The sequence below is a fragment of the Vigna unguiculata genome, chromosome 3 (genome assembly GCF_037176805.1).
Source record: "Vigna unguiculata cultivar grain cowpea cultivar isolate G323 ecotype 2 chromosome 3, ASM3717680v1, whole genome shotgun sequence".
NCBI lineage: Eukaryota > Viridiplantae > Streptophyta > Magnoliopsida > Fabales > Fabaceae > Vigna > Vigna unguiculata.
The window spans coordinates 7285291-7301103 of NC_140794.1; the positions used below are offsets into that span (position 1 = coordinate 7285291).

General features: G+C 31.0%; 1 protein-coding gene across 1 annotated transcript; it reads left to right on the plus strand.

Moving 5' to 3' along the window:
- The first annotated feature begins 8515 nt into the window (after positions 1-8515).
- On the plus strand, positions 8516-15662 carry LOC114178477 (integrin-linked protein kinase 1-like). Its single transcript, XM_028064408.2, has 12 exons — positions 8516-9371; positions 10687-10761; positions 10864-10968; positions 11528-11613; positions 11846-11966; positions 12066-12145; positions 12345-12407; positions 12522-12643; positions 13981-14066; positions 14424-14548; positions 14632-14763; positions 15177-15662. The coding sequence occupies exons 1-12, from the start codon at positions 8946-8948 to the stop codon at positions 15181-15183; spliced, it is 1428 nt and encodes a 475-aa protein (XP_027920209.1). The 5' UTR covers positions 8516-8945; the 3' UTR covers positions 15184-15662.
- The last annotated feature ends 151 nt before the right edge of the window (positions 15663-15813 follow it).

Sequence of the window (15813 nt, forward strand, 5' to 3'; positions counted from 1 at the left end):
ATGGACACGATTTTTACTTCGCTTTTTTATAAATATTATAATTACAAATATAAAACTACTTTTTATTTTCAATTATCAATTTATAATACATTATAAACTAAATGGGATTTTGATCTTGAAAATGTAAAATTGTGTCCTTAATCAGTTTAAAGTATGTTTTGCCTGGAAAATGAAAAACTAAAATTTGCAGCTACCAATGTCATATTTAAACTTAACTAATATATTTTGTATGTATATATTAATTATTAGTTATAATATATAATAACATATAGCATGTATAATTTTACATGTTATATATGTATTATAACATAAATTATATTGTATAATTAAAAATACTGTAGCCAAGAAATTCGGTACATGCGACCTCTCCATGGTATTAATATTAATATACAAGTATATGCTATACTTGTATTAAATATAGTATAATAGGTAGGAAGTATTTTAACGAATCACAACTAAATAAATGAGTTTTAACAAACATGGTATTAAACAAGTAGGTTAATGTAATTTAATTCACAACACGAACTCAATGATATACACATTACATAAGTCCATGATTCCCTGAATAAAATAATATTCAACATGTTTAATAATTGATTCCTCGTCAAAATTTATCCAATATAATCCCCCAAATATTAGGCTATATATATTTTGTATTTAATATAACAAATAATGAAGCATAAATTTTCATTGATTTTCTGCCTCCAAAATAGTCATACTTGACTCTGGAGGAAGAATGTTAATGTAATGATTCAAAAATTTCATACAATTAAACATAAACTAACTTTTAATCTAAAATTGAATTTAAAATAAATATTTTTTGTTTAATTGATACAAATATGTAACTAGTACTTAACATTCAATGTCTAAAATTATAGCTGTTAAAATGGACCGTCCGGTCCGATCCAACCCAGCTCACCACGGATTGGTCACTTAGTGGGTCAATTCAACCCGGCTCACTTATTAGTAAGTCAAAAAAATTCAAATCCGATCCGGTCCACCTCGGATTGGTGGGTTAAACGGGTTAGTTCACTAGCCACTTAATTAAAAAAATATAATTTGTTTTCTTAAGTCAGAAATTTTATTTCGAATTAAAATTTAAATAAACTTGAATACAATCTCATTATAATCCAAAATAATGTTAAACTCAAATACAAACCAAAATAAATAAATAAAAATACAAATTACTATCTAAGATCGAAGCATTCTTGTGACTTACTCAATCTTTTATTGAATGCAATATTTTTTTCAGCAAACTAATTATACTTTTTTTAATAATTATACTTTTATTAGGTAAAGCTAGGTTTCCATTTGCCAACCCACCAATGTGTTTGGTTAAAAAAATAGCTCAACATTGCAAAGTATAACATAATGTATGTCACCATGCGAGTTGGTGGGCCAACCCGGCCCACCACGAATTCAATCCGAGTGAACCAGATTTTTTGTGGATCGGGTCAAAAATTGACTCGTACTGATTTGTAAAAAAATTTAAATCCAACTCGGTCTAAACCCGTGGTGGGCTGGATTAACCCACATATTTTAACCCATCTATCTAATAATCAAATATTTAAATAATCAATAAAAAAAACTACGCTTTAATCAAATCAACAGAAAATAATCTTTAGTTATTTTACCTGAAATTTCATTCTCATCAACTTAAGATATTTGTCTTGAAAGTATATCATATTCAAGAAAAAGCACACACAAAAATAAAAGAAGAATCACATAAGTCTTAACTTGCTTTAAAGTATTTTTATTCAAACACTAAAAAATTCTAATAAACTTTATATATGATGTCTCCGAAGAAAAACACAAATCCAAAAAAATATATAGGGTTTCCACGTGTGACTTTTCACTCCCAGCTTCAATTCATCACATGTGACATTTAATAATGATTCGTTATTAAAACACAACTATGCATTCTTACTACCAACTTCATAAAATATAGAACAAATATAACATCCTTTTTTTCTGGTATATTAAAAAATAAATAATATTAATTACTAAAATGGTTTTGTTGGTTTTCTTTTAATTTGAAAATTTCTATATATATATATATATATATATATTTAAATGCAAAATTGAGTAGTTTATGAAAGACCAGTTTTATGCATGTAGAAATATTAATTTAAGTATGTAAAAGATAGTGAAAATATAAATGGAACGTAATTGTATTAAGAAGTGAAAATCAAAAAATTAGCCTAATAAAATTAATTATTTATTAACTTCAGTTTATTAGATCAAGGATTTTAAGGTGAGTTATTTACCAAGTGAAAACAAATCAGGCCAATGTTCCCATTTTCGGCCAAACGAATTAAAAGAAATTAAAAGAATTACAACAAATAACTATTCATGAAAAGACAACCTAATGGAAATCGGTATGTACCATCGAAGTAGCAAAGTTTAGGTAATTAAGATTAATTTATTCTTCTTATTAGCTCTTGTCTTTTGTGCACTATAAATCATATAAATATTACTTCACTTCCGTGTACTTGTCGTAACAAAAGACCTGAAGATGGAATTTAAGGTAAGTTTTCTACTAAATATAATTTTAGTCTTTTTAAACTTTTCGCCTGAATTTATATTTTATTTTTATTTCGAGCTTTAAAACAATTTAGTCTATAAATTTAAAAAGTCAATAAATATAACATTTTAATTCAACTGCCTTAAAAAAAATTCGTATTAAATGGTGTTTCAGTTTAGGTATCGAAACACCATTTAATAAAACACACAAAATAAAGTAATGTTATTGAGTTAAAATAATTATATTCATTAAATTTTTAAATTTTTTTTATTTTTATTTTTTGACAAAATATTATATTTTTAAATGTTTTAATTTTTTTAATTTTTATTTTTTGACAAAATATTATATTTTTAAATGACCTCGTAGAAGAAATGTCAAACTCTCACATCTCATACTGATCTTTACCTACTCTTGTGGGGGTTTTGGACTTTTTTTCATCTTTTCTCTCTTCATCTCTTTTATTTTTATTTTTCATGTGTACTTCATTCTCTATCACTTTAGTTAGTGTTAAAGGATGAAGTACAAAGTTTTTTACATGTTGAACGGTGTTTCAATATAGCGTTTAAGTTGTTTACATCATTTGACATTTATCAACACAAATGTTATTCTAAAACGTCATTTAACTCAAAAGAAATTAATGTCATTGAGTTAATAAGACTATATTTATTCATTTTTAAAGTTTGATAACCAAAATATATCAAAGTTTGGGACAAGAACGAATTCCAATTTCGTGTCTAAATTTAGGAATTAAAACCATATATAATCTAGGGGTGGAAAAATTAATCAGTCCGACCCGCCATGGCCCAACCCATTTTTGACCCGTGGAAAATGGGTTGGGATGATCTAGCTTGTCAACATAACATATGACATAAAATGCAACATGTCTCGTCCCTAAATGGGCTAGGTCATCCCTTATTTTTTTAGGAAAATTGTGACATCTGATTAGCTACATTAAGTGGCATGGACCTACACACTTCTATTTTAGAAGAACCATGGCTTGCTATCTTAAACCAAATATATCTATTGATTACAAATTCTCCATATCTTAGTTTTTGTTTCCTTCCTCATCGGTCTGTCTTTCCATTCATCAAAAAGGAGAATCTTAATCAACACCTTCCATATGTTATTTTTTCTTCATTTGACTCATAGTTTGCCCATAACTACTAATTCCATTTAAAAGCCATTATAACGTCATTGTTAGGCATTTAACAAGCCAACCATAGATCTTGCATATCTTTTCACACTACAATCTCAACCCTCATACCTACTCCAATGGATATTCAATGGCCAGCTTTGTAAATTATAATCATTTGGGTTGTCCATTTTCCCTCATCACACTACAAACTAATCATGTCACAACCACTCATGAAATATGACATGTGTCCTCTCCTTATTGTGTGACATGTGTACCGCGACAATAAGAGTAAATAAGTCACGGGTCAACCTGCGACCAACCCGTCTACGACCCAATGGGTTGCCAAGCCAAATGGGTCGGTTGATATGGGCTAATGGGTTCAATATCCTGAGTCGGCCCACCTTTTTCTAACGGGTTGATGAATCTACTCGTCGAGCCTAATCCATTTTGGTACCTCTATAATTTAACCTTTATTCTTATTTCTCAAATAAAACATATTCTTCTCATGGATATGGTATGGAGCTTTCATAGTTTAGAATTTGTTCCTTTCTTTGTTTTCAATTCCTACTTTTTATTATTTCTACGAGTAGTTTTTGTTTTCTATTCTGGGTATTTTTGTGTTTCAAACTTCACATACGAGAATGACTTTTTTTAACTCACTTTTTAAATTATATTGAGTTTTTAAGAGTATTATTTTATCATTTAAATTTTAACTTGATTATTTTTTATAAATTTATTATTTGATGTTGTGTTTCTAACATTTAGAATTTTGAAAAAAAAATCACTGATAATTATTTGACTATGAATTAAACTTATGACATTAAACATCATGCTAATTGTCAAACAAATACTTTATTATTAGACTAGGGAGCACTTGTAAGAAAAAGGATAACCAAGGTGAGAGGAACTGATCATAATCTCTACATGTTTGATTCCTATTATTTGAATAATTGAATTTGAAGTGTGTTGGGGTTTTTAAATTTTTAAATTGTTGGGTTGCTTGACTTTGGTTTGGATGGAGTGATATGTTTGATTGAGGTTTTGCTTGTGGTCTGATTTGATTGTGTTATAATCATCCAATCTACCATATCTAAGGTTTATTTTGAGCTAAACAAAATAATGATTTTTCTACTAAAGAAAACCTAAAATGACCTAGATTGGAATATTAGGTGTCCTAAAGCAATTGAATCGAGATTGATCGTTGATACAACATCAGGCAATGCCACAAGATTGCCGAGCGCCATCTAAAATGTGCAAGTTTGTGAATTTCAAGGGGCTTAGTGTAAGGGCCACTTTCCTAACATTGGGTGTCACCCTGTTTTTTTGGTCCAAGTCATCTTAGGAAGATTGAGATTCTCGATCGTTAATGTTAGATCGAGCTGAAATCTCCACAGTTCATCGTATACACATGATTCTTTATTTTGACTGTTGGAATTGTCAATTTAAGATTCATGGTTAGAGAAATGTTTTTGGTCGTTTTGGTATACTTAGTGGAAATATTGTAATTGAATGTTATGTAAATACAATAAAATAAATGAGTAATTATTAACATGTAATTTGAAAAAATAATAGGTGATTTATGTTATGAGATGAGCTTGGATTTAGATAAAATACATATGTATGGCATGATGTGATAATTTAAGATTATATGATAATGTGATAAATGAACTATGTGTGATATGTTGTTCTTTGGCTATTTTCTTTTAATCGTGTTTACCCACATGGTAATGTTTATTGAGAATTAAGATAATTGTAGTTTTTAAGATGGTGTAAAGGAATGTATGGGTTGAAATAGTTGATGCTAAAAGAGGTGTCTTATATGGAACTATGATGATGTTATCAATATGGAAGTAGAGGAATGGAATGGAAAGATGGAAATTATTGAATTGTATGTTTGTATGAGGTTTGTGCTTTTAGGGTTTAATCCTTGTTGGTTTAGTGTTATGCATTGACTAGGGATACGTGTTGGACAAAAGTCATCTTATACTCTACTAGACTTACAAACTCACATAGAGTGTGATAGTAGTCTAGGTGGCAAGAGTTGAAAGATGTTCTTATGTCGTGATTAAGGGTTGTACTATTTGTCTAACGATGTCATAAGTAACTTACCATGTCTAGAGGAATTTAATCGGTTTGGTTAGGCCAAGTGAAGTTAGGGCCTTTGTTATAGTCGACTTTTGTGACAGATGCAACGCTTCTTGTGTCTAAGTCAATGCATAAATCACGATACTGAGTCTATAATATTATATCATATACGTGACTTGTTTGTTCTTTTGAAGAATGCATGATTTTGCGTTGTAAGTAACAAGGACTACTTTAGTTTGTAAATTTATAATATTTATATGTTAAAAATTATAATTAGATTACCCTTCTTTGCTTTGTTTGTGTGTTTATTTGAATTTCGCTTTTTGCAATGATCATCATATATGTGTGAACAGATAGACTTGTAAGAATAGATCCTAGGATGAATGGTTTCAACGAGAGTCTCTAATGTGTTGTCTAACATATTTGGACATTTTGTATAAAATAGTTGTCTTCACGTTTTGGTCCAAGTTACATAAACAAATTATTCTTTTTTCACCAAAACTTTGATATTATGTACTACAACTACATTTTATGCATTTTTTTGTATATATCTTACATCTATTTGGTCATATTTGCCTAATACTCTAGATAGAAACTCTATTAATAAGAAAACTCTATTTTTTTAAGGTTGTTATATTTGTGATTTTATTTAAACTGTATTCTAAGTTTAAATTTTTAAAAATATATTTATAAATAACTTTAATATATATAATTATTTTTAAATGGAACCATTAATAAATAAAAAATATTATCCATATATATATATATATATATATATATATATATATATATATATATAATGTCGTCAATTGTCGTCTTATTTCCAACCCAATTTTGTTACGAGATATTCCAAATAAACAAAATATCATAGAGAAGACAAATAAGTATCGAATACAACAAATATATCAAGAAAAAAAAAATTCAACATTCAAAGTTGAAAATGAGAAAAATCATACTATATAAAACTATAAAATATTTTTAATTCACCCAATCTCTTTTTACATTGAAATGTATAATTTTTGTTTGAAAGGGTCAACCGTGCGTGAGTTGTACTAAACTTCATTCCACCAAAAAAAATCGCACTACTATTTGTTTCCTTTCTAAAAGCAACGAAAACAAACAAAACATTTTATTCTGAAACCAAACATCAAACATTCAATAGAGAGAAAAAAAAGTTTATGCTGACAGTGTTGAATCCCTATTCGTGTGTTACATTTCAATTGGATAGATGTCTTACAAATCCAACTTGCACAACTTTAGTAACACCAACACAAAACGACATTTGAACAGGTGTCCATTATTTTCTTTGTCCCTTGCAACATACAAAAAGAAGACCTTCAAAAATCAATGACTTAGAATGCGTTGGTCCACCAGGACTATGGCAGTGACCACTTTTCTATTTTTTAGGTGAAGAGTGATTAAATTTTTTAGGTGAGGAGTGATTGCTAGGGATTTATTTTTGAAAATGAAATAAAAAATAAAAAATAATCATTTTAAAATATATATTAATTAGTCTTGTTTCTAATAATGTGATATTTTCAACTATAAATATATATGTAATATGATTTATAGATAATCATCGAATTAAAATTTTTACTTTTATGGATAAATGTTAATCGTCGGGGTTTTGTTAGCAGAGAATTTGAAGCTATAATCTTTTATATTTTATTTTTCAAATCTTTTAAACAAATTTTATATCTTTTAAATATTAATGGAAGAAGTCGAACCATAAGCTCTTTTATTCTTCTTCTTAACTTTTACTAGGTCAACTTTATAGTTTTATAGGATTGAAATATGGTTAAATATGTTTTTGATTTTTTAATTTTTAGTAAAAATTGAAATTAATTGTTTTTGAAAATTTTGAAACAATTTTGTTTCTCAACTTTATAAATGTGTGGATTTAGTATTTTAACAAGATTTTAATTTGTTTATACTATTTGACACATTTTCGCTTCAATGTTAGTTGAGAAGCACATTTAAAACATTAAATAAACTTTTAACAAAATTTGGTTTCAAAGACTAAATCTACGCACTTTTAAATATGAGAGATTAAATTGGTTCAAAGTTTCGAGGATGACTAATTTCAATCTTCACTCAAAGTTGAAAGAGAAAATATATATTTAACCCATTAAAATATGATGTTATGTAACAAAATAACATTTGAAAAACGAAATAATAATTAAATAACAAGTTTAAACCAATTAAAATGAGTGATTTTGAATAGTTTTGAATAATTAACAAGTGTTTACAAAAATAAAATAAGAAGACAAAATTAATGTAAGAGTATAAGACCCGACATGATTAATTACTGTTTTTTTATTGAAGTCACGATAAGAACTAATGAAGGTGGACATAATTTGTACTTAATTTGAGAAGGTTAATTATGTAGTTGTGGCTGACCCCATGAATTGAATCATAATTTGGATTTCATGGTTTCAAATTTGGGGAGCTAATTAATTAATTCAATCTACTTGTACTTGTAAAATTGCTATATATCTTCTTCTGCATGGAAGAAGACAAAGTTCCACGTGCAAATCCAACGAAAATGTTGCAGTGTGTGGATGAGCATTTTTTAATTTTCTTATTATTACTCTTTTGAAAAACAATATAAAAGAATTTAAAACATAATTATAATCACAGGGAGAAGAATAATTGCAGAAGAAAAGAGGCTGTTAATTATTCTTCATCAACGCGTGTTTTGAATTTTCAACGATAATTAATTTTTGAAGAAATGAAAAGAAAAGAAAAAAAAAAAGGAAAAATTGAGTGATTGAGGTCGTGGTGAGTCAATGAAACCTACCCCAACAGAGGGAGAGGGTGCAGGCAGAGCCATGATCTAATTAGAAGAGATGAAAAAGGAAAAGAAAAGGAGCGAGACAGAGACAACCACGGCTTTATTATCTTAAAATGGAAACGTGTGAGTGATGAGAGAATGAAGGATGAATCCAAAGATAAAAATAAAGAAATTCTGTTATTGATTTCGTGGTTATTATTTTCCCTCGCTCGCTCGCGCTTCCTTCGATTCGGTTCGTAAACTTTCCAATACCATAATCAAAGCTGCAGGTTGGATCCGTTCCAACATGTAGAGCACGCTCGCTAGCACTCTATCTGTTTGTTGATTGATTGATTCATTCATTGATTCGTCGATTCATTGATTGATTGTGAGAAGCTTTTTTGGTGCGGAATCCTTCGGCGGCGGCCATGGAAAACATTGCCGCGCAGCTGAAGCGCGGCATCTCGCGGCAGTTGTCATCGGGGTCGCTGCGGAAGACCCTGAGCCGGCAGTTCACGCGCCAGGCCTCGCTCGATCCACGCCGGAACAACCAGCGGTTCAGCTTCGGGCGGCAGTCGTCGTTGGATCCGATACGGAGGAGCCCCGAACATGACCAGGCGGAGCTCACCGTGCCCGAGAACCTTGACTCCACCATGCAGCTGCTCTTCATGGCGTGCCGAGGCGACGTCAAGGGAGTTGAGGATTTGCTCAACGAAGGCATCGACGTCAACAGTATCGACCTCGACGGCCGCACCGCCCTCCACATCGCCGCCTGCGAAGGCCACGCTGATGTCGCCCGGCTCCTCCTCACGCGCAAGGCCAACATCGACGCTCGCGACCGCTGGGGCAGTACCGTAATTTCCTCTCTCCTTTACTCCATTATTAATTTATTATAGAATAATCTTATATGTTACTGTTATTAATTTAATTTAAATGCACTGATAATTTAAACCGTCAACTTTTGACTTGTGATACACATTTCCCATACTTGTTCCACAATTTTCGTTCTGCCTGTCAATTAACTTTAGCCATCAGAATAATGAGCTTATAATATATTATAATATAAAACGTCTCTTACTTTTTGTATGGTTCACTTAAAAAAAGTAGATGGGTTGTTTGAAAAAAGTTGAATATATGACACATGGGGTGTTTTTATATTTCATGTTTTAGACGTATCATGTTTTTTGGTGTCACTCTGTTTTATACTTCAAACATATTGCATGTGTTGGATCTGGTCTTTATTTAAGAGAAATTATTATATAATATTATATCATGTTATTTGTAGTCCCAGCTATTTTTTTTTTACACAACGCCATATCAACGTCTGAATATTTATTTATCTATTTATTTATTTATTTATTTATTTTAGTTAGAGTGCTAAATGGATATTATGACTATGTGCTCGTGACTGTTCATTTATCTTTTATTTATGGGTAAATCATTTAGTAATTCACAGAGTACATCTAGTATTGCATTATTAGGTAATTTTAAATTCTGGAAAACTCTTCACAATTAATTCTTTTAAATATTAAAATTATATCACAATCATACAAAATACTTTATAATTTTCTTTTTTTACTGAAATCAGAATAGATTTGTACTTGGAACCAGGTAATACTTTTCTCCGGGTTGGAGTTCGTGTTTCATAGATATGAATAATTATATTTTATAATAATCACTAAAATTTTGAAGAGTTTTTTCATATTGTTTATAAAAAATATGATAGGAAGTACTGGATTTTGATTTGAAAGATAGTATATGTAAAAGTCAGTAACTTGAAGGTGACACTTACCTACAAAATCTTCCGCCTCATGTGCTCCTCTTTCTCCAGAAAGTGTGACATGGAATAAATGCCTTAGAGGATTCGGCATTTCTAAACCGCGAAATCCTCAGATTCAATTTTGTTGCAGATTTGATAATGCAAAAAGGGCATGACAATTAAATTTATTACTATCGTAATTTTAGGAATTGTCAATGAATCAAAATGGTGTTTTAATGATTTTTTGAGATAGATATTATAAAATTAATTTAATGGAACATATCAATATTTTTAATTGCATGAAAATGTAAAAATATTATTCTGAGTACATTTATAATAAATTATTGCTTTAAGGTTAAAATTGATTTGTTTTTTCTGTGTTAAGTGGTGATGGATGTGTGGATGTGCAGGCGGCGGCCGATGCCAAATATTATGGAAATACAGAGATTTATTACATGTTGAAGGCTCGTGGAGCGAAAGTGCCGGTATTGTGCTACCATTCTTTGTTTGTTATGAATAAACAAATGGTGGTAAATATGTCGGATTGAATTTAGCGACTTACTGGTTAATTATCTTTGACGTGTTAGAAAACCAGGAAGACACCAATGACCGTTGCGAATCCTCGTGAAGTTCCGGAATATGAACTCAACCCGTTAGAGCTACAGGTTCGGAAGAGCGATGGTATTTCAAAAGTATGTTTCTCTTTCTTTCTTGCTTTCGCTGGGAACTGTGATTGGATTTTGTTCACTTGGTTATATTTTATTTGATTAATTAATAATTATGCCTTTTCTGGGATATTATTCAACTGGGATTCCACCCGGTCATGGTATTTATTCATGAAAGATGCAAGTTGATTATTGCAATTGAGACAACTACGATGACTCTGAGGGAGCATATTTTTACTTTGAAGTTGATCAACTATGATAATGGGCATATGCTTGAGCATTTTGCTCAAGTAATGTGATTTTCATGACCAGTAATGTGTCACTTTGTGTTTTTTACTGCACGCATTAAATAATTGTTTTGCCATATTTCGTGACCTGTGGCACTGGGCTCCCTTTGGCAACCATCTCATTTTTTTTTTCTTTTTCCTCGATCTTTCATTTCTAATTGTTGGTACCTAATGTGTTGACGCTTTGTGTGATCGAGTTCACGGATCTATACACATCTGACAATTTATAAGCTAAACAATGATGTTTGTTAAACTTGTTTGTATAGTTCTTCACTGCTGTTTGATCCGTCTATTTGCAGGGAACATATCAAGTAGCTAAATGGAATGGCACAAAGGTTGCAGTGAAGATACTTGACAAGGACAGTTATACAGATCCTGATTCCATGTATGTACATATCTTAGCAAACGTTTGTGAGAGTGATTGTATGATATGCTTCTTGCCAATCAATCAGGTTGTTTGATGTTGTTTGGCTAAGTTCCTGTCTGACTGTATACGTCACTACTTTTCACTTTGATTTCTGGTCTCGTAGATGGCCCGAACTGCTGTTTGTTTTTTTTTCTGTACTTTATTACTCAACCTTGGCTCTAATTTTTCACAATATCAACAATTCACTCAGAAATGCTTTCAAACATGAGCTCACATTATTAGAAAGGGTGCGACATCCCAATTTGGTCCAGTTTGTTGGAGCTGTAACCCAAAATGTACCTATGATGATTGTGCGTGAGTACCATGCTAAGGTAAGCTCATCCTCTCTGTCCCTCTCTATCATCGCAGAGTAAGTTCTCGTATGATTGTATCCAACTCACTTTCTTTGTTTATATCAATTTTTTTTTCAGGGTGATCTGTCAAGCTATCTACAAAAGAAAGGGCGTTTGTCCCCATCAAAACTTCTACGTTTTGCTCTTGATGTTGCTAGGCAAGTAACCATTTCAAGGAACTACACGGTTCTTTGAAAAAACTCATTCCCTTTTCTTACTTTTATTATCTCTTACATGGTCGTTGATTTCCAAAAGGCTCCTAAAGTCATTTTCTTACCTTTCTTAGTTGATTACAATTTTATTGGAAATTCTACTAGATTGTTTATGCTAGTTGTCTTGATAATTTGTTGTTGGCAGGGGTATGAACTATCTTCATGAATGCAAACCAGAACCGATTATTCACTGTGATTTAAAGCCAAAGTAAGATCACTTGATACAATCTGATGTTTAGTTATGACTGAGTGCATTTTGAATTAGATTTTTTCTCATGGGATTACTGTTCCTTTAATATATGAAATTTTGGTAAGGTGCCAGAAATATTTTGCTGGATAATGGAGGGCAATTGAAGATAGGTGGATTTGGCACTGTGAGATTTTCTCTCATCTCACCTGATCAAGCAAAGCTGGTGCACCCTGATCCTAACATTGATCTTTCAAGTAAGTTTTGAATACTTTCAACAGAAATTTGTTTGATTTCTTCTCCTTCCTCAGTGTTTGGAAGTTTTTCTAATCCAGTGTCCCATTTTCTAGCATTCAGATTCAGTTTAGTTACAACTGGTTGAACATATCAGATTTGTGATTGCAATAGGAAAATCCTTTTCCTGGATGAATTATACCCTCTAAAATTGGATATGACAAGTCTCATTAGCTGCCCTAAGCTTGGGTTTTAGGCCATGAACAATGATAGAATGATGTCGAGGAACTTCTTTAAATTACTTCCTATTACATCTTAAGTTCAATATATACTTTTAATTATTCATTTAGAATTCTATGTCAAAACTTGCTGGACTTAAGGGGATGGATAGGGAACTTTTGTTCATCGTTTGGGATGTCGAGATTTTTTCCATTGCGGATACTTTACCACCATCCCATTTGATGGTCTTATACAGGTTATTACAGTTTTGAGGTGAAGGGTTTTTTTAGACAAACTTCATATTAACTTTTAGGTGAGAAAAATAAGACAAAAAAAAAATTGAATTCCCTAAAAGTTAAATTAATTTTATGTATAGGCTAATTTCTTGAGGCTCTTTCATATATGACTTTTCTAAGTTTTTATTTTTTAACCTGTGCATAAACTAATTTTAATTTATAAAAAAATTATTTCATTTTTTCCTTTTATTATTCTTCTCTAGAAATCTTTATGGAAAAGTTTGTCCCAACAAACCCTTTTCTTCTCTAAACCTTTTTTTTACTTCTGGATTTGCTGAATTTATGGTGTGCTATGGAATGGCTGTGCTAACTGATACCTTGTGCATCTTCTCATTTACATCACAAGCATTGCACAATGCACCGGTAAAATTCAGAGCAGGAAGAATGAAAAAAAATGTGAATAGAATGGGTCTAACAAGATATACATGTTTATTGTGTATTCTTTATTGTTAAATAGGATATTAGACAGTCCGGCAATTTTTTGTTGTTGTAATGAAGTGTTCTTGAAGATAGTTGCAGCTATGAATAACTGTTTATATTTTGTTTTGTTATTTTGGTGAAAGCAAAAATTGGACAATATGGCGGGGGGTTTCTTTTAAATAGCGGTAGAGATTTCAAAAGGTGAAACTGCCATTTTGATAACAGAAATTTTCCTCATTGATAGTTCGATACATGTTTCATCTCTAAACCATGGTCCCTTTGCCCAACAAATGCAAAATATAAAAGAAAATGCATACTTTTTGAAAAAATGGAAAGAAAAAAGCATTTCAAGATATATTTGCATATTAGAATTGCTAAAATAAAAGTATATTTCGTGGTTATTGATTTGGTTGTATTCATTGCAGGCTTGTACGTGGCACCGGAGATTTACAAAGATGAAGTATTTGATAGAAGTGTGGATGCATATTCTTTTGGTCTCATTATATATGAGGTACCTGATTTTTGCAACACATAATAATGCCAATCTGTTATGATGTTTATTATATCAGATTAATTAGTTTACAATTAATTTTCTCTTGATAAGGTTCTTGAATTGGGTGCTGAGAGGAAGGATAATGAATTTGACAACATTTTCTTGACATTTTTTCATATGTTTTATCATGTAGTTCCTTAAGATGATTGATGCACTTCTGTTTTCATGAAACAAGCTTTTCAGATTTTCTAGATTCATTTAATACTTTTGAAGTTTAGGATTGTCTATTAGTTGATCACTGTATTCAGCATATTATTTGTCTATTAGTTGAAATTCAACACTTTTTTTAATCTAATGTATCATTTATGGACCCAGATGTTAGAGGGAACGCCTCCCTTCCATCCCAAGCCCTCGGAGGAGGTAGTGAAACTACTGTGCTTAGAGGGAAAAAGACCGACAATCAAGATCAAAACAAAACATTATCCTCCGGATTTGAAAGAGTTAGTGCCTTTTAAACTTAAAAAATCAAGTCTTCATGCTTCAGTTTAATTTTAAAACGGTCTAACTATCTTAATTTATGCAGGTTGATTGAGGAATGTTGGGATCCAACTCCTGTTGTCAGGCCAACATTTTCTCAGGTCATTGTACGGTTGAACAAAATTGTTGCAACTTGCTCAAAACAAGGATGGTGGAAAGATACTTTTAAGCTTCCTTGGTATGTATTCTAGATTGATTATATATCCCTGTAAAATTTTATTTACTAGACTGATTGTACCTTGAAATGCTAAGGATCAATCCATCTGAATTTGGATTCTCTGTCTGTTTTTCTGTATTATTTTTCCCTTGTGTCTTCAAAATATACTGATAATGAATATTTATTTTGATATTTTGAAATATATTATTAAAAAGATTTCTAAAGTACAAATATCAGTGTATTTTAAATACTCAGTACAAAATCAAGACTTTCAATCAACCCTTGTGGTAGTTAGGCTTACCTCAGACCATTTTAGTTTCAATTTGATGAGTACTTATGGCTAAAAATCTAATATTATTGTTGTACTTGTCGATGAACACTCTTTGCTGACTTCAAAACTTGGCATTACCATAATACATTTCAAATGCGTGCAGGAAATAAATAACAGGATACATGCTATGTAGCAAAGAGGAAATCAAGTTCAGGTGGCATCCTCAAAACCAATTTGTGAGCTTCGTGTTGTTGTTGTTGGTGTACCATTAATAGCCATTGCAATTAATAACTTCGGAATTCGAATACTAGAAACCTGAGCTTGGATTTTGAGCGTGAAAATGATTTTCCACGGTTCCACCCGGCCACTGGAGGTTCTGGAACAGCCCCTCTCTGTACAATGTACCATAAACGACATAACATTTATCAGAAATCTTCTAATAAAAATGTGTTTATATACTTATAGATAGACTACTATGTGCTTCTATTCTCATCACCATTCGGCACCCTATATGTTGTGTGCCTTGTACCACCCAAAAAAATGTTGACTTGTATGGAATCTGGCTTTTGCCCCTCAATAGTTTAATTAGATGCTCTTGAAATAAAAAGCTGAGAAGTTAATCCAGCTCAAAGTTCATGTCTTCAAATAATTGAGTGCACATTGTTTCATAACATTAACTCTTTTATGGATGAATGCAAATAGTTATCTGATGAAAACTTGAAATTTGATTATATTTTACAAATAATTGTATATTTCTTTCGACATTTTAATTTATTTTAAATAATTTATCCTTTTAAGAA

Coding starts and splice junctions, on each gene's coding strand:
- LOC114178477 (XM_028064408.2), top strand. CDS start 8,946: ATGGAAAACATTGCCGCGCAGCTGAAGCGCGGCATCTCGCGGCAGTTG. Junction 12,644..13,980: donor TCCTAACATTGATCTTTCAA/GTAAGTTTTGAA, acceptor TATTCATTGCAG/GCTTGTACGTGGCACCGGAG. Junction 14,067..14,423: donor TTGGTCTCATTATATATGAG/GTACCTGATTTT, acceptor TTATGGACCCAG/ATGTTAGAGGGAACGCCTCC.